This window comes from Centroberyx affinis, unplaced genomic scaffold (assembly GCF_046629955.1).
Source record: "Centroberyx affinis isolate AG114_WGS23_722 - 3 ecotype Tasmania unplaced genomic scaffold, CSIRO-AGI_Caff_v1 ptg000880l_1, whole genome shotgun sequence".
Lineage (NCBI taxonomy): Eukaryota > Metazoa > Chordata > Actinopteri > Beryciformes > Berycidae > Centroberyx > Centroberyx affinis.
In genome coordinates, this window is record NW_027279471.1 from 217,177 (window position 1) to 237,503 (window position 20,327).

At 42.1% G+C, this 20,327-nt stretch overlaps 3 protein-coding genes across 5 annotated transcripts; 1 reads left to right on the plus strand and 2 right to left on the minus strand.

Annotated features, from left to right (window-relative positions):
* Positions 1–146: 146 nt before the first annotated feature.
* Positions 147–11,182, minus strand: ikbkg (inhibitor of nuclear factor kappa B kinase regulatory subunit gamma). 2 transcript variants are annotated; one of them, XM_071521280.1, is made up of 14 exons: positions 10,844–11,182; positions 10,120–10,260; positions 9,645–9,910; positions 9,033–9,107; positions 8,217–8,402; positions 7,459–7,520; positions 6,365–6,467; positions 5,539–5,654; positions 5,224–5,376; positions 4,404–4,476; positions 4,149–4,283; positions 3,385–3,521; positions 2,131–2,210; positions 147–1,885 (listed from the first exon to the last, which is right to left on the minus strand). In XM_071521280.1, the coding sequence occupies exons 2-14, from the start codon at positions 10,256–10,258 to the stop codon at positions 1,695–1,697; spliced, it is 1,716 nt and encodes a 571-aa protein (XP_071377381.1). In that variant the 5' UTR covers positions 10,259–10,260; positions 10,844–11,182; the 3' UTR covers positions 147–1,694. The 2 variants fall into 2 exon arrangements, with proteins under 2 accessions (XP_071377381.1, XP_071377382.1); XM_071521281.1 differs by lacking the exons at positions 147–1,885; positions 2,131–2,210 and adding an exon at positions 8,759–8,860 and having other exon boundaries at positions 3,381–3,521.
* Positions 11,183–11,242: 60 nt separating this feature from the next.
* Positions 11,243–15,793, plus strand: tmed4 (transmembrane p24 trafficking protein 4). 2 transcript variants are annotated; one of them, XM_071521292.1, is made up of 5 exons: positions 11,243–11,398; positions 12,634–12,734; positions 12,828–12,953; positions 13,090–13,236; positions 13,414–15,793. In XM_071521292.1, the coding sequence occupies exons 1-5, from the start codon at positions 11,260–11,262 to the stop codon at positions 13,561–13,563; spliced, it is 663 nt and encodes a 220-aa protein (XP_071377393.1). In that variant the 5' UTR covers positions 11,243–11,259; the 3' UTR covers positions 13,564–15,793. The 2 variants fall into 2 exon arrangements, with proteins under 2 accessions (XP_071377393.1, XP_071377394.1); XM_071521293.1 differs by having other exon boundaries at positions 13,459–15,793.
* Positions 15,794–15,936: 143 nt separating this feature from the next.
* Positions 15,937–19,451, minus strand: plpbp (pyridoxal phosphate binding protein). Its single transcript, XM_071521291.1, has 8 exons — positions 19,349–19,451; positions 18,453–18,560; positions 18,318–18,353; positions 18,154–18,229; positions 17,348–17,488; positions 17,104–17,246; positions 16,451–16,549; positions 15,937–16,225 (listed from the first exon to the last, which is right to left on the minus strand). The coding sequence occupies exons 1-8, from the start codon at positions 19,436–19,438 to the stop codon at positions 16,058–16,060; spliced, it is 861 nt and encodes a 286-aa protein (XP_071377392.1). The 5' UTR covers positions 19,439–19,451; the 3' UTR covers positions 15,937–16,057.
* Between the last annotated feature and the right edge of the window lie 876 nt (positions 19,452–20,327).

Below are 20,327 nucleotides of genomic sequence, written 5' to 3' on the forward strand. Positions count from 1 at the left end.
TTTGTTTATTTATTTATTTTTCCAAAAATGTAACTGTCATAGCAGCGTACAGGCCTGAGCAAGATACACAAAGACTAAAAAAGAAAACTTGCTAAAAAAAAAAAAACCCAAAAAAGACTACAATCGAATCGATTTGTCAAGACCTTTTATTTTGAAGGCGAAATTGTCTGATTTCCGGTCTCACTGTGCGTATCACTGTCTAACTTGACGAGACACAAGAGGAGAGAGCGGTTGTAAAGCATTACCATCTCTGTCAGGTCTATCCTGTTTTTTTTTCTTAATCGACCATTAAATTGTTGCTAGTACTATTATTTGCAAATTCAATGCAAAATATAGTCTTAATTCCAATTGCATTGAATATTGCCGTTCAGATGAACTTGTAAAGCGAGGCAGTGGAAAACGATGCATTATTCTTTCCCCCGCATCGTTGTAAATGGTCTCTTCCCTGTTGTACTACTTTTTACTGACGTTGCACTCATCTGATTAAAAAATACCCAATCGTAGCAGGCCTAATTAATAATTGATATTTATTTCGTAAATCTCCAACAATACAACAATTTGAAATTATATTCTTTGCACCAAATAATCTATAATTACAGACAATATTCACACAAACGGTGATGGAACCTCAATGTGCTTACATTCTGATAGATAAATAGGTGCCACAGGTAAAGATAGACAGAATAGGGGGTTGGGCACAATAATGTCTCTGTGGGGTCAGGTCTGGGATCAGGGATAAAGCAGTGGTGCAGTCAAAGGTGTACACAGGCACAGAACACAGAGAATGGCTGCCTTTTTCTATAAGTATATAGAGTATACCCATCTCTAATACATAATAATACATTAACAATGTTTTGAGGTAATGGAGACAGGCAACATTTATGACAAAAACTATTTTCAATATACTTTTATTATTTAAAGCTCACTAGGTTATTCACATTGTTTCTTTCGCAGTTACCAATTGCTGTCACTGTTGTGGGAAACAGTCCGCTTCTGAATTGCCACATTCTTTTTTTTGCATGTGTCATCACCTTCAGCCTAATTACTACTGACACATATTACGGATGGTGGGGTCAAAGTACACCCACCTACTCCACAGTATATAGACACCTCCTCAACTGCCGCTACACCGCTGGAGTGAAGAGGGGACAAGAAAAAAAGGGCTGAGGCGAGAGGTCGGGGCTAATGTACATACACAGACGGCAGAGACACATTCACACATGCATCTAACAGTCTGCCATCTCAGAGGCGAGGGAGGGAGGGAGCAGGGAAATTAAAGAATAGGTGGAGGGGTGAAAGCGATGCCAGGAAAGGGATGGATTCGGGCGGAGGGGGGAACGAATGGAAAAACTACTGCAGAAGATGAATACATGGAGCGGCTCTAGGAAAATACCATGCCGATTAACTGGTTGTCGTTCTTTTCTTTCGCTCCTGGGTGGGAGAGCGCTCGTCCTTCCGTCTGATTGCCACTTGTCTTGATTCCATCTTATTAGGTCAGATTTAGATCTGTGTAAAATCAGAAAAGTGTGTGTGTGTGTATGGCAGAGAGAGAGTAATGTGCAACTGCCATACACGTGTTTTTTTCAGGTTGTGCCCAGAGCTGGGAGCAGACACGCTGGACATTGGAAGTATGTATCTGTGTGTGTGTGTGTGTGTGTGTGTGTGTTGGTGCACCGGTGTGTTGAGCTCATGTGTTACTGTATACAGTCCATGACGTGTATCTGCAGTGTGTCCATATCTGGAGCCTGGTACTGGCACTTTGGACAACATAAGTCTGGCAGCTCCTCGGCCCCAGCCACCCCTCCATCGCCGACTGGTGGCAAACCCTGACTGCGGAACGAGGAGGGAGGGGGCGCCGTGTTGAAGCCTGCACCGGGGAACGCACCTAAGGGAGAAGATATAGGTCAACAAACACACACGCTTTGTCAGGAAGTGTGTTTGATCAGGAAGGGATTTGGAAATGTTTAAATGTGCAGTATGAGCGACAGGAGATACAAGATTAAAATCAGTATTAATAAATATGATAATTTCACATCCATATGCACAAGGCAGCAAAGGAGTGTGTGCATGTTATTTTATGTGTGTGTGTGTGTGTGTGTGTGTGTGTGTGTGTGTGTGTGTGTGGTGTACCTGGTTGCGGGGGAATGAGTGGGGGTCGCGGTGCTCTGTAGTCGTCCAAGTGTCTCTGCTGCATCTCCTCAATGCGCGCACTGAGACAGAGAGGAACACATGCAACTTTGCTTCACCCCGAGCATTAAACGTCTCTACATATCAATATCTTCATACACACAGAAAACTGTAGACACTGCAACTGTATCTCTGCTTCGCTCAGTCAGTCATTTGTCAATATCCATATTCAGAGTGCCTGAACTCAAGAACAACAGAAGCAGGGATCTAGAGCTGCAACGATTAATCGATTAATCGATTAGTTGTCAACTATTTAATTAATCGGCAACTATTTTGATAATCGATTAATCGGTCTGAGTACTTATTTTTAAGAAAAATAAGTGAAAATTCTCTGATTCCAGCTTCTTAAATGTGAATATTTTCTGGTTTCTTTACTCCTCTATGACAGTAAACTGAATATCTTTGGGTTGTGGACAAAACAAGACATTTGAGGACGTCATCTTGAGCTTTGGGAAACATGAGCGACATTTTTCACCATTTTCTGACATTTTATAGACCAAACAACTAATCGATTAATCGAGAAAATAATCGACAGATTAATCGACAATGAAAATAATTGTTTGTTGCAGACCTACAGGGATCCTTTTATTCCCACTGCACTTTTGAATACTTAATCTCCATATGCACCGATGCAGCCTTGTGTGATTGCAAAAGAACTTTGCATTTTGCACCGACAAGCACATTTTTTTTTTTACATCAATTTCCTATTGCCACTCTCTCTGGGGGCATGGTACATAATTTGGTGATTTATTCTGTTTGTTTTGTTTAAAACCCTTTCAGCAAATCAAATTTATCTCGCAAGACATTAAAGATTTTGAATGAGAGTTGCCATTCTTGACAAAGTGCTGACAACCCTGCTCTTGATGACAGTAGCAATACAACAAAAGTGGCCTCAAGATGCTGACAAAGCATCTGATTAGCAATTGAGATTGAGGGCAGGGAGAGTAACTCAGCACTCAAGCACAATAAAACCCTGAATGTGGACTGAGGTGAACAGACAGTGAGATGCTCCACTCTTTAGGACTTCTTTCAAATGACCAATTAGAGTGGAAAAGAGCAAAGAGAGACTCAGAGCTTGTGACTTGACTGGTAGATTGACTGCTGCATATGCTTTATTCCACACTTCCGCACTCACTGAGGGTATAAATTTATCGTATAATGGAAATGGACACATCTCGGCCTTTCATTGTTCTTTACCGTGATGTGCCTTCCCGTTTGAGCCTGTCGATCTCAGCCAGAGCTCGAGTCAGCTGATCCTGCAGCTCCTCCTTCCTCTGGTGCAGCTTCTCCCTCGCCTCGCGCTCTGCAAGGAAGTCCGCTCTGTAGATCTCAGCCTGAGAACACACACACACACACACACAACACATACAGTGAGAGGGGGGAAGAGATATTACTTTATTCCCTGACAGTCTTCCGTTTTGCTTCGCTTCACTGTACCTGTATTAGATAGACATGTTAAAACGTGGGTGTGGCTAATTTATTTGCATGATTGAGAAGTGATTCAGAGGGCTGGATCCAGGCAAACTGCTATGCAGTTCAGAATGTATAATTAGGCAGAAAAAGGTATTTGTTTGTGATGTGTAAACTTGAGTGCATATGTTTGTATCCCGGGTGTCTGTAAGTTCAATCAAGTTAAACTGAAAACTTTTTTAAGACTTTTATATACCAGTTGGAATAAAAGAAAAGATCAATTTTGAAATGAAAACAGCGGTAGACCTATCAGAATATAGGTCTGCATGACCAGGCTGATTTCAAAATGGAACAAAGACACCAAGGCAAGATTAACAATACTTCTGACGGTGCCGAATGCAACATTTAGCTGCATTCAGAACCTTTTAAGACCTTTGAGTTTCCATAATATAATTTTTTTGGAATTTTAAGAACTTTTTAGGGCCTGCAGACACCCTGGTACCATGCCACATGCTGAATAGCTATGAGTGTGTGTGTGTGTGTGTGTTTACCTGTGCGGTGAGTACAGGTATAGTCTCCAGTGAGGCTCTCTGCTGCTCCACCTCCTCTTTCAGTTTATCGATCAGATCCTGTTTCAGGGCCAGCGCTCTCTCTGCCTCCTCTAGTCTGCTGCACAGGTCTCCCCCCTGGAAAACACACAAACACACACACACACACACACACACACACACACAGGAACATAAAAACATTTATAAAACAATAAAACAAAAAATGATGAGGGTAGATAGATATTTAATGCCTTTTACCTCATTCTTCAGTTTTGAATCATAGTCCCTGAACAGACACGTGTAGGCATGCTGCAGCTGTGTCAGTTTTTTCCTGAAAAAAAAAAATAAAAAAATGTAGCCATACAGTACAGCTAATCTGTAGGGTGTGTGGTGTGTATGACATATTGTATGGTTTGTATATGATTGATTCTCTACATGAACATGAAGTGCAGTATGTGTGTCTGAGCTCTACATGTGTAGCATCTGATACAGCATGCGTATAATAATGTGTACAATGATGTGTGTATATACACTGAACAAAAATATAAACTCAACACTTTTGGTTTTGCTCCCATTTTTCATGAGTTGAAAAGATCTAAGACTTTTCTATGCACACAAAAGGCTTATTTCTCTCAAATTTTGTTGCACAGGTGTGCCCTGTGACCAGCCCAAGCCACACCTGTGCAATAATCATGCTGTTTAATCAGCATCTTGATATGCCACACCTGTCAGGCGGATGGATTATCTTGGCAAAGGAGAAGTGCTCACTAACACGGATTTAAACAAATTTGTGAACAAAATTTGAGAGAAATAAGCATTTTGTGTGCATAGAAAAAGTCTTAGATCTTTTATTTCAACTCATGAAAAATGGGAGCAAAAACAAAAGTGTTGCGTTTATATTTTTGTTCAGTATAGATGGGTGTATGTATTGGAATTGGTGCCTCCTGTGTGTGGATATGACATTTAATGTGTGTGCGGTTTCATATGATAATATCATGTCAGGGTTCCCACTGTGGCCCTATGACTTTACATAACTAAGTCAGAGTGTGTGTGTGTGTGTGTGTGTTGACCGGCCCACCTCTCCTCTGTGACGACGTGTCGCTCTGTCTTCAGGGCCGCCTCCAGGCTCTGGGTCTGCAGCAGCAGCTTGTCCACTGCCACATTATGCTGCTTCCTCTGCTGCTCCAGCTCCCGCTCTGCCACCTGCAGGGCCTCCATCTTACTGCACAGCCTGCACGTGCACACACACACACACACACACACAAGCAGAAAGACAGATGAAACACACACAAACGCACACATGCACACCCACAGAGCGAGAGACGTCATTCACTGTATACAAGAACTTCATCACTTGCCCACATATTTACCCGGGAGCGACAGAAAGACTTACTTGTCCTCCAGTGCTTTGCGTTCATGCTCGCTCTTATCCAGGCAGCTCTGTCTCTCTTTCAGCTCTCCTAATAGAGATGTTGCTTGGGCTTTCAGAGCCTCACAGTCCTTGGCCAGCTGCAAAAATACACAAAGTCAAACATTTAACTGTCTGCAAGCTGAAATGTGCCAGCTGAAATACAGAGTAAAACACAGCACAGCACAGTTACTGCAGACTTCCTTCATGGCGTTACTTTAATTTCCCTCATCTACACATTATGCTGTACATGTTTTTCAAAGATCAGGAACCACAGGCGTCATAGAAGATCTAAATGAGTCTCTGTATTGTTGGTGGGAAATTATATCCAAAGCTACAGGCAGGTCATGCATGATCAGATATGCTAAATGAAACATGTTTTGGCCTACAGGTTAGCAGCATAAATAGCTTGTAAATGCTGCATTAGTCTACGCAATTAGGGTTGCACAGTTAATTAAAAAAAAAAAATGCAATTTTGACTTTGGCTGCAATATTTTCCCCATCAGAGGAAAAGGTGTTCGAGACAGATTTCCTAACAATGCATTCTGATGCTGCGCTGAATCTCTGGCCTACAACAAATCAACTTTTCCCCACCCAAAATGTATTAAGAAGAGCTGAAAAATAAATTATATAGAAAAAGCTGTGTCCAGATGCGTTGTAATTGGTATCTAAATTTCAATATGGAGCAAACAAAATGACAATATGATGTCTTGTCAATATCATCAGTTTTGGGGTGTGACAAGGAAATGATTTTGAATGTGAGTGTCGGTAGAGAAAATGTTTGACAAGCACAGTTGTACGCGGTCCACACCTGGACACAGTCCTTGTCCTTCTGTTTCAGCATAGCCTCAGTTCTGTCCCGCTGCGCTGAACTCTTCTGGAGGTAATCCAGCTTCTCCTCCAGCTCCCGATACCTACAAAAATAATAACAAAAAACACATATCAGGATTCATAACTAGCCTAAAATTTACATCTTAGAATATTAAAAAGGTTCACTGACACAAATGAAAAATTGGATGAGTTCAAAAGAAAAATGGAATAAAAGTTCCAATTTATTTGAATAAATTTACAATTTATAGATTTTCCAGTCCATTTAGGTTTACTTTTATGATATTAAAGAAGGTAAGCTGACTTAAGGCGACATTTAATTCAATAATGTAAAGGCAGGAATTGCACAGTTGAGGATAGTTAGAATCCTACAATTCTATAGTTAAAATCTGTATAATCTTTATTAAATAATTTTGGATTTCTGTATTGCTGTGAAGTTACATCACATATGTATACCTTTAACATATTACCGCTATGATAATAAAGCCAGCTATCATTTCTAACCCAGGGTATATCATTACAACATATTACACTCTGGGAAAAAAAAAGCATAGATAGTGCACAAATTAAAAAAGAAAAAGTCTAAAATTTGCATTGCTAATTAAGAAAATGAATGCCTGGAAGCAAAGAACAAACACGCATGAGCAAAATAAGGTCAAAAATAAGACACAGGCAGGTAGTGACAGAAATAGAGCGCAGGCAGGCAGGCAGATAGATACACAGTGAGAAACAGAAAGCCACACAGAGCCGTGGGCTCACCTGCCCTGTGTGGCCTGAAGCTGCTCTGTGAGTTTAGCCAGGCTAGAGCTGGGAGGAGGAAACCAGAAGAGAGGGAGGAGGAAGAAACATCTTAAGAGTAAGGTTATTATTTAAAAGAAAAAAGAAAGCATGCCAGTGTAGTTATTCGACAGAGGATAAACATCTGCAGATATCCAGAGAATCAAGATTAAAAAAGCAGTACTCATTGCCATAGCTGCTAATAACAACCAGTAGTTACACAGGAGTAGGCACTTCAGTGCAGTTAGTCCCAAAACCATTGTTAGTAACATTCTGCATTTGAGGGAAGTGATGTCGTACCAGTCAGAGGAGTGCTGTGCCTCAGAGCGATGCTGAACTACCTCCTCTGTAACACTGCACGCCTGCAAAAAAGATTTAGATTACTGACTGCCAGCTGATTCTTGTGTCTGTTGTCCATATCCATCAAAACAGTGTTATAGGTTTTATATTTTTTACATAGAGAAGTTATTCATGAGCAGTTGAATGGCTAATCTCTAACTGACACACTTGATGTAAGAGAGGGAAACAATGGTGGCCAGTTGAATAGATCAGGGACCGGCGATGGACTGAATCCTGAAATTTCCTTTCTTGCCAACTTAAATTGAATTAAAATTATTTAGCCTACACACAGCTGGCATTTCCCAGAGCCTTCCTCAGGGTTTTCTGGTTTTGAGTGTGTTGTGCTACTGTTTCCTATTAGAAAATCCAATGCCACCTCATACTCATTATTTTTCTTGACTGCGAGGTCTTTACTATGATTGAAATAATAAAAATGCCCCTTCCTTTCGCATTTAAAAGCTGCATTTCACAGGTCATCACGCCTACATCCTGTACACTGTATGTCCCAGTGTATCAATTGTTGCCGCTATTGTAGGAGTTCCCTTATTCTCTGTCTATTTATGTCTATCCTGCTCTACTGTAGTACTCCAATAGTTCTCTGGGGGGTGGAGCAACAGTACAGCAGCAGCATGTAAAAAGTGGGACTTCTAGAACGGCCATATCTGTACCGATTGGTTTCCAGGGTGGAATCTGTACACGCTTGGATCAAAGAAGTCTACCTGCGCCTGGACCAGTTTGGCTCTCAGCTGGTCAATGCTGCGGCGCATTCGCTCCCTCTCTTTCTCTCCCTCCTCCCTCTCCCTCTCCAGCTCCTCGTTCTTCCTCCTCAGCTCCCTCATCCCTTCCTCCATCTTTTCTTTGTGGCTCTTCAGCAGCTGCAGGAACTCGTTCGCTCCTTCGGCGGGCTGCGGAGAAAGACGGGGGAGAGGGGGGCGGGGGGAAACACAGATGAACGGCTGCGGGGAGAAGCGCTGACACCGAGGAGCGGACAACGACAGACTAGACTCACCCTGGCCTGGAGGACAGACGCCAAGACAGAAGTAGAGAGACAGCCATATGTAAGAGGGACATGAGAGGACCAACCAGGGTTTTAAAACAAGGAAATAGACGGGGAGGTAAAAGAGCGACGAATTTGTAGATATTAACAGCACAGACAGGCGCGTGTTAAGGTGGGGTGAAGAATCTTCCTAGAAGTGGGAAGGCCACAGACTGAGTGTCAGGGATCTGATTGGTGGAATCAGGATGGAGTGGGCGGGCTCACCTGGCTTTTTTCCCTGCCCTTCAACCCCCCCCAGGCCTCTGAAAGCGAGGTGGGGGGAGTAGAGAGGACGCTACTCAAGGAGCTACGCACACTCGCATCGTCCTAGACACACAAACATACCCGACCGTTACACGAACAATGAACAAATCCATACATGATGAAGTCAATTAAGGACAAACGTAACCACTCAATTGGGTATGAGCGCATGCGAGACGCCACCGGGGGTCAACGCCGCTCCCCTTCACACGGACACAAACACACACACACGTCTTACCAGGCTGCGAGGCGGCATGGTCTGTGTGTGTTGATCGCTCTCCTCTGCTCTCTTCCTCTCCCGCTGATCTAGAGTCTGTCAGACATAACAGAGACACGAGTGAATATAAAGCATATGTCTGTTCGTTCAGGACACAGTTCTGTCTTTATTTATGTTACCTCTATCTGTAAATTTGACCATGTGAACAGCTAGATAGAAGGTGCATTTGGACATTTCTGTACATATGTTCTAAAAAAGTAAGAGGTTTATGCAGGGAAATGGAAATATAATATGAGCACGGAACTAGAAAATAAAAATAGGCAATAAAAAAAAAAAACTGTGGAAATAATAAAACAATAACAGCAATAATATAAGCAGTTGTGGTGTTATGTAAACAATTTCAACATTTTAATAGACTGTAAAAGTAGTTAGTATGGGGATGGATTGATGGATTACTAACATTTATGGAGATACAGTTGTGATTTACAGATGTTACTAACAGTCTTGACTGCTTACTTATTACTAAATATGAATAATCAACATAGTGAGAAGTCTTGCAAGCCAATATGTGTGACATTTTCCGGGAGATGGAGAAGAAAGAAAGAAAGAAAGAAAGAAAGAAAGAAAACCGACCTGTGGTGCTTCGAGAGGCCCGTTCCTTGCCAGGCGGCCCTGCTGGTCTTCAGTCTGGCTGGTGCTGCAGCTGTGGTTCGAGGAGGAGCCGGGTCCGTTCACCAGCCCCTGCAAGGAGTGGTTCTCCTGGGCCAGCCTCTCCACCAGCTGCCGGGCCTCCTGGAAGCGACAGCTGAGGAATTCTCTCTCCTCTCTCGTCCTCCGCTGCCATCCCTCCATCTCCTCACAGCGCTGACGCAGCGCTAGGTTGCTCCGCTGCAGAGCCTCTGGAGGCCACAGATACAGAGAAAGAGAAAATAGAGAGGTAGGGATTAATAGATAAAGTGAGTGAGAGAGAGAGAGAGAGAGAGAGAGAGAGAGAGAGAGAGAGAGAGAGAAAACTTAAACAGATAGCATTAGAGATATGTTGTGCTTTGAGTAGATCAGTAGATTGTTGATTTATTTAGAGAGTTAGTTTTGAATTACTAAGCTCTACCTCTAAGTTGCTGGTTGTCTCCCAGCAGCCTGGTCACCACTTCATTGGCAGCCAGCTCTGGTGGGACCCTGAGGGCCCCTCCACTCTCCTCTCCTGCCATGTCCCACTGCATTGGGCCATCTGGTTGGGGCTGCACCATCCCTACAAACACACAGACTTTATTATCCATATACACACCCCAAATAATCATTAATGTCTCACATCACTGTACAAATGCTAACGTCTACATTCATCATTGTATGCTGACACATGGCATACCACACGAACTGAGACCGTTACTTTCACTTTCAATTCCGTCAGCCGTCAAAATCGATTTACAAGCTTATATCTGAGGTGGTCGGCTGGCCTACTGATAAGCTTTCGCCTAATGAGTCTGTCATGTAGTGTTAATACACATTCTTACGCTGTATAAAGCTACAGGTATCAATGAATAGGAGGAAAAACATTACGTCATTCCCAAAATACCACGAGGCAAACAGTTCCACTAAGAAACGGACACAGTTTATGTATTTGTTCACAGTAAAGCCAGAATCCAAACCATCAAACATCGGTTCCGTTTGTTGAAATGATCAAAGCTCATGGTTCACTCATCCTCATTACAGAAGGATGTTGTTTTCATGCCCGCCGCTATCAACTGAGTCAGGACAAAACCTGTCTCCAGTATACGCCATTAAAAACAAACTGTCGACAATATGCTACACACTAGGTACAAAATTCTCCTTACCCTTTCTGTTTCTTTCAGTTATGTTGTCCGGAAAGACAAGCAGGCAGGCTGTCACTCACAATCAACCAGGTAGTTAGCTTAGCAATGTAGCTGGCTAATGTTAGCTACCTAGCTGTTTAGCTAATTAGTTAGCAAACCAGTAGCTGGGTCAGCTAGCCAGTATTTGAGACTCGTCGACTGACACACACAACGCTCTACATCAACGATCTGCGTATCTTCCGATAGGCATTTCGCCTAATGTTATGTCCTAATCCAGTGTGTGTGAGTATTTTAAGCTGGTTGGACGTTATCTGTCAAAACCCAGGCGAGTGTTGTTAGCTCAGGAAATCCCCTTCCTTCTTCCGCAGTGGGGAAATGACGTCACCCGGTGCAGCAGCAGAGCTTCTTTTGCTGATGTGAGCAGAGAAAGAGGCTACATGATGCTCTCAGTCCCTGCAGCCGGAGTTATTTTAATATTAGCTTGGATTTGTCCAGGTTACGCACTATATTTCCACATAGGAGAGACGGAGAAAAAATGCTTCATTGAGGAAATTCCAGACGAGACCATGGTCATTGGTAAGCTATTGTTGGGTCCTTAGCTAACCTAGCTATCTAGCTAGCTAGCAATGCTACGCTAATTCAATATTCAGCTGGCTCCAGCAAAGATGCTGCATTCATGTCCTATGGGAATGACCGTCAGAAAAACTTGACATGAAAAGAGTTCACGGTGTTCAAACTCGTTACAAGTCTTCCAGACATCATGATTTAAGACTTCTGCAGACTTTTGTTGCTCCTGACCAGTCTTTTCACACATCCACTTAGTGATACATGTTAGGTTCATGTTTTACAGCCAAAATAAATACTGTGTCAAGTCAACCACAAACTAAAAATCCAGTGATCAGTTATCTCACACCATGACATTGCAAGAGATGGTTATCAAGAGATGACACATTTGATCAAAATTACTAATTTTGTTGGTTTTAATAGAAATGCATATATCACTTCCTACACCTGCCCACATGCATTTCCTTGTTGGTGACGTTAGACATCTGGAATTCGTTGAAATCATGGTTCATCGCCAAAACCCTGAGCGTACAGTACAAGTAGTATTTGCCACCTGAAATCTGACGTATTTTTAAGTCGTATTTACGACCTTAATGGTGTGATGAACGGTATTTTTAAGTAGGAAACTATCTACCATCTTTCCCCTGTGATATGAATGCAGTAAGAGACAGCTTGGCCCACGTAGCCTTGTTGAATCTCATTGCCCCGCCCACACCGCACATCCTGCCTGACACTGCTACAGGTGCAATGGCTTCAATAGTTTGTAGTTCAATAGTTAGTTACTTTAACCTACATACCACATACTAACAGGACTAAACACAAGTCACCCAGTGTTTTCTCACTTGCTGCCATCCTAAATCTATTTTAAAATGATCGTGTGTTATAAAGATGTTGATCTGGCTGTGGTATGTGGGACCGCAGTGGAAAATTGTCAAATGAATCATTAGCTAATAGTGAAACCAGGCATTTATCTGTAAATCTGCATTAATGTGAAAATTACACACATCTGATGAAGACAGAGCGAAACTTTAATCTCAATATCTTTCTAATAATCTCACTTTCATACTGCATATGTCATATTCTCATTCATTTTCCATTGTCTCAGTATGTTCACCTGCTGGTACTTTGCTTCTCATACTTTTCATTCATACATTTACGCTAAATATGTTTTCAAAATGCTGGCATTTTCAGATGCATTATGTTTAATAATACTGATGGCTTCTGTTTGTGTCGTTGCATCATTACAGGGAAGTACAGGACTCAGCTGTGGGACAAGCAGACGAGTTCCTTCCTCCCGGCCACCCCTGGTCTCGGGATGCATGTCGAGATCAAGGATCCAGATACCAAGGTGAGGAAAGAAGGAGAAATATCAGCTATTAAACACACACACACATACATACAAAAATAATCTGATAATTTCTCTCTCTTACATCCCCTCCAGATTATCCTTTCTCGTCAGTACGGGTCAGATGGACGGTTCACCTTCACCTCCCACACTCCTGGGGAACATCAGATCTGTCTGCACTCCAACTCCACCAAGATGGCTCTGTTTGCAGGAGGAAAGCTGGTACGAGTCGAGTTGAGACATACATGGTTATTTGTACAAACTGGATTATCGTTTCCATCCCCAAGCAAACACTCAGATTTTTTGAAATTACTCAAATCACACATTGACAGTGTGTTTGTTGCATGTTCTGTTGCAGAGAGTGCATCTGGATATTCAGGTCGGAGAACATACCAACAATTACCCAGAAATTGCAGCTAAAGACAAACTCACTGAGCTGCAGCTGAGAGTCCGACAGCTACTGGACCAAGTGGAGCAGATCCAGAAGGAGCAAAACTACCAGCGGGTGAGTGAAAAACCAAAATGTACAAGTATACCAAGGCCTGTAATAGAAAATGGTTAGCTTCTGTTCCAACTAATTGATCTGTAATTCACTAAATCACCTTTGAAAGGGGTGCATGTTGCTTCTTATGCTGTTAAACCGCTGTAGTGAATGTGTGTGTGTGTGTCATGTCTTCCTCAGTATCGTGAAGAGCGGTTCCGCATGACCAGCGAGAGCACCAACCAGCGCGTCCTCTGGTGGTCCATCGCCCAGACGCTCATCCTCATCGTCACGGGGATCTGGCAGATGAAGCACCTCAAGAGCTTCTTCGAGGCCAAGAAACTGGTGTAACGTCTGTTCGAGCGACATCAGGAAGCGGCCCGGACGCGAAATCGACAAGACTTTACCGACCTGAAACGGAGAGACACACACACCCGCAGCGCAGAAAACACCGGAGGAGAGACGCGGCGTTGTTATCAGCCATAACGGGAACGCAGCTAAAAACCCAGTAGGAACAGAATTAACCGAGACCGTTACAGATCCTGGGCAATTCTTTCTTTCCTTGTACATTTTTTAGATGCGCTGTTTTCTTTCTGTTAGAAACGACACATTAGCACATCATTCCATTTGCCTTTCTTGTTGTGTTTGTTTCGTGTTTTCTTGGCAACTGAACATGTAATTTCCTATTTTCCTCTGCAAGAATAAGAGGAGAGGCACCATTAGCAACAGTAGTGAATTGTAATTATTCTTTGCCGTCATGCAAGAATGGAGATTATCTATTTATGAATGGGGATGTTTAGGCTAATATGGGTAATTAATGAATAGTTTGTTGGTATTAAGCCTTGGGCAATATACAGAGAGTCTCACCTGCTTTTGTTACTGTTAGGGTTGCATATAGTTTTCTTATTCCAGCTATTGTTACTTCTATCTATAGACCTTCAGTTGCGAATATCATATTGGCCTTGATTATCTAGATATCCGTTCTTCTGCCTACTGTATATAGTTTTTAACTAGTGTCCGATTGCCTGTCCATTCAGACAGACCGGTCTGTAGATACAGTTTGTGATACTAGTCTTCTGATGACAGGATAATAGGTTGTAAATAAGTGTAGCTTATTGACTCACATGTTCATTTTCTAATGCCTTTTACACGCAGAGTGAATGGTATGCAAGTCTTCAGGCTCATTTTTTTCAAGGATGTTACCAAGTTTTTGTTTCAACAGTGTCATACAACTTGTATTATTTATTAAGCAGCCATCGCCAACATTTTATCACTGAACTCAAGCCAAATTTACCGCATTTACATCTGCTATTGCATTTAATCCAAGCTGGAAAGCAGTTTAATAATTTTGCAATTTTGTATTTTAGTTCCGGAATGGAGAAGGAATGGATTAGTTCCTCAAAATATGAACATTATCTGAAAAGAATATGAAGGTAAAGTGGTGGGTTCCTATCTTAACAAGGTTATCATTTTCCATGTTCAGATATTAGACCTGAATCCAATTTTCAAGATGTGAAATATTTGGGCATTCAATTGTCTGAAGGTCTTACAACTTCAAGATGTTTCACTTTTCACTTTTTACTGTGGTTTGGATGTCACCTCCATGTGCTTAATAAAGAAACTTTGGCCAAACTGTGTCCATATCATCTGTTTCTACCACGTTTCCCTAAAAAGAGAAAAAATTAGACAGTGAGTGGCAGGTATTTTCAACAATAAAATTTATTGCTTGGCTTCCCTCAAAGCCAGAATCCCAACAATGCTGAAACGCCTTGTTAAGACAGCAACCACATATCCAACCGCAAGGTTTTCAATCTTTTATCACTGACAATGAATGCACTTATCATGGTGACAGAAAAACACACTAATTTGACATCTTTGACTTTAAAGTTCTTACAATGGATTTCTTACAGTGGAAACCACAGCGACACTATCATAGCTGCAGTGTAAAAACCTACTGAAAAAGCATAAGACGAAACAGAATTGCCACTTTGCATAGGTTAATTCTTAATCTCTGTAATCTCCATCAGTTCACCAACAGAGTCACACCATAGCAATTACACAAGAACATTATACAGAAACAAAACACGTTGACGTTCTTCAGATTTACTCTTGTAATTGTTAATATCAAGAATAGAAATTTGACCACACACCATACAAAATATCATTGACTCACAATACTATGTGTCATTATAAAGGGAGAAATGTTTTATTAAACCAAGTCTTTTTTTCTTTTTTTTTTGGCTGTAGAACAAAAAACGGTACATGTCACTGTGTGGACATCCTGACCTCTGGGGCACTGTACACAGTCAAGCACATTTCAGCACTGTCACATCTTGGGGTGTAAATTAGTTGTTGGGTAGAAAAGCTCACATCATCGCAACAATAAAATCCACACACTTCTTCACTATCCCATGTCTCTTCTGTGAGATAACTCCCTGTTAGTTCAAGTCACCATGTTTTTAGTAGTTCTATTATTTGCACAAAATCAATAAATAATGTACTTAGCCTTGTAAGTTAGAGCACTACGGGTTAATAATACCTACCAGAGATACTACTTAAAAAAAAAAAAAAAAGATAAAAACATCTCTGGACCGAGTGCCACCCTTGATGCTCAACAGAACAAAAAAAGGGCACATGGAAAAAGTGAATAGGATTAGGCAAATACACTTTTTAACATCATTTAAGACATAATGCGGAAATTTGCGATCCTATAACTGCACGTGGCTTTCCAGAAAAAAATCCCCCTGCTCCGTCTCTTGGTTCAGTTTGTGTGCATGTTGTGAAGAGTGTTTTCCCCCCCCCCCCATTTTTCTTGAAAGGTATTTTAGGCGGGCAGGTTGTGTCCTCAGTGTTCAGACACGGTGAGGTGCTGCATCTTCTTGGCGGCCTCCTCCGACACGACCTTTGACTTCTTCTCCGGGCTGGGACTGGGAGTGTTGGCCGCGCTGTTGGGATACTCCCTGTTGCCGAATATGATGCTGCCCACTCGCACGTTGGTGGAGCCCACCTCGATCTTCATCACGCGCACATGTAAGCAAAGGAAAGTACTTTAGTTCACACCCAAGACGGCAAAAGCGTGTTAATGCTGAATTTTTGATAAGCAGCGATGTCTATAATAAAAGAGTACTGACCCACATGCATCAACCACATAAATAAGACATGCTGCATGTGCTTGGCCTTGTAAGAGTTGATAAATAAGAGAGAGAATATGAGAAAGAATATAAGGAGTGGTTCTCACCGCATGTTCAAAGTCTGTGGACATGCCCATGCTGAGCTCCACATCCTCCACTGGCAGCTTCAGACTGTCACACACCTCCTGTCTCCGGCTCAGCAGCATCTAGGAGATGGACACAGACAGTTTTGTGATTTGCATTCGTTTTTTATTTGGGTTTTATTTTCAAGTTGGAGTTCAGTTAGTTTTCAAATGGGATTTAGTTTCTTCTTTTCACAAATGTTTGATTGAAGTTTTTATTGTATTTCATGCTGTTAAAAGTTGTAGTGTTTTGACTGTCATGAATAAGGATAATGTGCCCCGAGATGCTATTCAGGGGTCCAGTGATAAAAAGTATGCAAAATTGGAGAATTTGAATTAGTTAGAATTTCATGGTATGTATCAATGTAAAGTTAATAGATGTGTTTTTTTTTTACTCAGTTCTAGATATAAATCTCACTTATATGTCGTTTTATTCATGTGCTCCAGTTTTTTTTTTTAAATTTTGGTTCAGTTTACCAGATTGTTTTTAAGCCTTAATGTTAGTCTAAGCTTTAGTCAACTACAACAATCTTAGTGCACACAGGCAAACATCATGTTACTGTTATAATACACAATTAAAAATACAGTTGCCTCAAAACAACCTCCATTCCAAATTGTTTTAGACGTCTTGCCGATACCTGAAAGTCTGGGTTGGGGCCCTTGCTGAGGTCGTAGCCGTAGCGTCCGATGGTCATGAGTCCAGAGAAGTGCAGGGCGGTGCACTGGGACAGGATGTGCTTCACTGTGTTCACGGTTTCCTCTGGCGGTAGGCCGTGTTTACCTACAGGAAACATTCACACATCGGTGAAAAACTGATTTTTTTGTGCATCATGTCTATCAGAAAGACCGAAGCAGTCGGTGAGGACAGAGGTGAACACTAACTCTGTTCTCCGCTGGTGTTGATCTGTACCATGATCTTTAACCTCTGTGTGCCGGCTGCTCTGAGACGCTGCCACGAGCTGTTCACCTTGTCGGCCAGCTTCACAGAGTCCACCGTCTCCACCATGAACAGGTTTGGCACACCTGGAGGCAGGTCAGGAAGAACCATGAAGGATGAAGGATCCAAATGCAAGATTTAAGATATGATTCATTACTTCACGGCCATTATAGTTAGCAGCTAAGACTTAATAGCCTCTGATATGGAACATTTTCCATACCACAATCAAACAATAAATGATCGCATCTAATGATAAAAGCATACAATCTACAAATAACCACAACAAATAATGAACGCTCACATCAAATACTGAATACTCAAGCCAAATAATGAAAGGCCAACCATCAAATAACAAATTCGATGAGGTTGTTTGTTAATTCAGGGTTTTCTTTTCGACTTGTTCTTTTGTTATTTGATGGTTGGCTTTTCATTATTTGACGTCAATATTCAGTATTTGATGATGTGGTCACTCATTATTTGTTGTGGTCATTTGTTACTGAAGATTGTATCATTAGATTAGTTTTTATCATTAGATGAGCATTTATTGTTGGATTGTGGCATGGAAAACGTCCCATAATCTGCCATCGCATACAGCCACATCCAAGAAATACATGATTACGGACCAGAACCAGAAGTTCAGAGTTCAAATACTCGGTCATCATCTGGATTAGTCTAGAGTCTGCTAATCTGGTAGCTAATCCAGACAATAGTTGGGGGGTAAAAGTGGACAGGAAAGTTGACACATGCTCACCCAAAAGTTTGTTGACATTATTCTTCTGTAAATGGCCGATAAAATGCCACTTGATTTCGGGACAAGCTTCTAAAATCTGGATTGGGACAAAGAAACACTGTGAGAAAATTGTCACTTGATAGAGGTGGAAAAAAATCATACGGACCAAAAACACTTAAACCCACCTGAGGATCTGAAGCTTTGTCCACAAGCTCATTAACCTGGTGTGGGGACACAAGGATGCGGTCAGTCTCCATTTAACTTTTCCTTCCTTTCTTTGTTGGGACATTAGGAAAGCTGGAAGGGTGTTTTCTACTCACATAGTTTTCTCCAAAGTTGCGCTGTCCTTGTCTGTAGGCCTCTATCACCATCTCCGGGGGCTTCGTCTTGCTGACAGCCACCAGGCGGGGCGGCAGGGCCGGCAGCGTCTGAGGAAGGAGGGGAGGAAAGAGAGGCAATGAAACATCATTTTTCATCTCTATCAATGAACGCATCAGGACAGGCGCTGGGTGTGTGATGCAGTGTGGTAGCTGAGGTCATCTTGCTCCAGGAGAACAGTGAGTCATCCCTGTAAAAGATCATACAAAACCATGATGAATCTGGTGATAGTTTCTGGCTGCTGACATGTTCAAAAGCTTACATCATGCAGTCAACCAATGATTAAGACTTCCTCAGTTATAAGTGAGGCACACCTATCTGTGATGTGGTGTGCCATTCTTTGACCTAGATATCAACCTTGATGCTGTTTTCATGGAGGTTCATAACTGTAATCTGTATATCTGTGCAACATGCGCATATATGCAATATGTACACCATGTTTCAGAAAGCAGTGGTGTCTATTAATGAAGTTTCAGAGGTGGGAGGTTGGTCAAAAGCGTGGCCATGTAAATCAATACCCTACAACCAGCAGGCGTGCCAAAAGTGGCTTACTGACTTTACTAAGACTACATTTCCATGCAGAACCTCGCATGCAGTTTATGTGCAAGCCTCCGTTCAATGATCCAACGCCCACGCGTGTTATGCTGCGGATCAAATCCATGCTTGGTGGTATGGAAGTGCTGCCACAAGCCTGAGTGTCTCCCATCCAAAGGTTGAAGTGTTTGGCAGCCTTACATAACAAGTCGTGCAGCCGGAGCACGACTTGCCTAAACCCCGGGCTCTGCAGTGGACTCGCGGCTGCGGGGCTGCGGAGCGAAGCCGCCCGGGCTGCTGTTACCTTGGGCCGGCGTGCCGCCGCCTGGTTCACCCGGTCCACCACCGACTGGAGCGCCTTTCCAACCTCCTCCGACATTCCTACTTTCCACATACCGTCAAACGACAACTACTGTGCGTAAGCAGAAAACGTCAAAAAACGTGACACCGGTGACGATAGTCCGCTTTCAAAATAAAAGCCGTCTCTGCAAAGGAAAAAGCTGATATATGCAGCTAGCGCCCTCTACTGTTTATACGTCAGCATTTTAATCTTGCTGACACCCAAGAATAAGTGAATGTCTGAAACTGAATCACTACCAGCTCCAGGTGCTGCTGACCCGACCTCCAAGGATCTGGTGCGTGTGTGTGTGTGTGTGTGGGGGGGGTTAAAAATATTTTTTCTACAGAGATTAATAAATTATCACATAATTATAACATTCCCACCCAATCAAATGTTTGACTAAATTCTCATACTTAGTGCATAACATTTTGGAGCTTGAAGAACTGTGTGGCTTAATTTTGGCTCCACCATAGCTCTGTGGTTCTCAACCTGGGGGTAGGGAGATAATTTATGGTATAGGAAAAACATTTGTAGCATACATATTTATGTGTATTTTTTGCTTTTTCCTTGTTAAATACTGAATAGTTTTAAGCGCAGTGGTTTTAAGCCTCTAGGTCTCTGATTTTGAATCAAATGAAACAACCTGAAGAGAAAATTATTCTTTGGTTGAACTGTTCTCCACTCTGCAGATGTACACTTGTAACAGGGGTCGCTAGTAGGGATCACTTTAAGGGGTCACGAGCCAAAAAGGTTGAGAACCTTAGCCATAGCCAACAGCTCCAGACAGATATAAAACTAGTTCATATTATCAATTAAAGTATCTTCTCTGCCATTATACTGTACAATCTGAAGCCATTTATCATTGCCATCGGTGTTCCAACAGAACATGGTTATTTCAATAATTTGTCAATAACTGGCATGCAATATATACTGGAGGATGAAA

Coding starts and splice junctions, on each gene's coding strand:
- ikbkg (XM_071521280.1), bottom strand. CDS start 10,258: ATGGTGCAGCCCCAACCAGATGGCCCAATGCAGTGGGACATGGCAGGA. Junction 9,911..10,119: donor AGACAACCAGCAACTTAGAG/GTAGAGCTTAGT, acceptor TGTGGCCTCCAG/AGGCTCTGCAGCGGAGCAAC. Junction 2,211..3,384: donor AAACGGGAAGGCACATCACG/GTAAAGAACAAT, acceptor TCTCTGTCTCAG/TGCGCGCATTGAGGAGATGC.
- tmed4 (XM_071521292.1), top strand. CDS start 11,260: ATGATGCTCTCAGTCCCTGCAGCCGGAGTTATTTTAATATTAGCTTGG. Junction 11,399..12,633: donor AGACGAGACCATGGTCATTG/GTAAGCTATTGT, acceptor GCATCATTACAG/GGAAGTACAGGACTCAGCTG. Junction 12,954..13,089: donor TGTTTGCAGGAGGAAAGCTG/GTACGAGTCGAG, acceptor GTTCTGTTGCAG/AGAGTGCATCTGGATATTCA.
- plpbp (XM_071521291.1), bottom strand. CDS start 19,438: ATGTGGAAAGTAGGAATGTCGGAGGAGGTTGGAAAGGCGCTCCAGTCG. Junction 18,354..18,452: donor GCAACTTTGGAGAAAACTAT/GTGAGTAGAAAA, acceptor TCCCCACACCAG/GTTAATGAGCTTGTGGACAA. Junction 16,550..17,103: donor GCCCCAACCCAGACTTTCAG/GTATCGGCAAGA, acceptor TCCATCTCCTAG/ATGCTGCTGAGCCGGAGACA.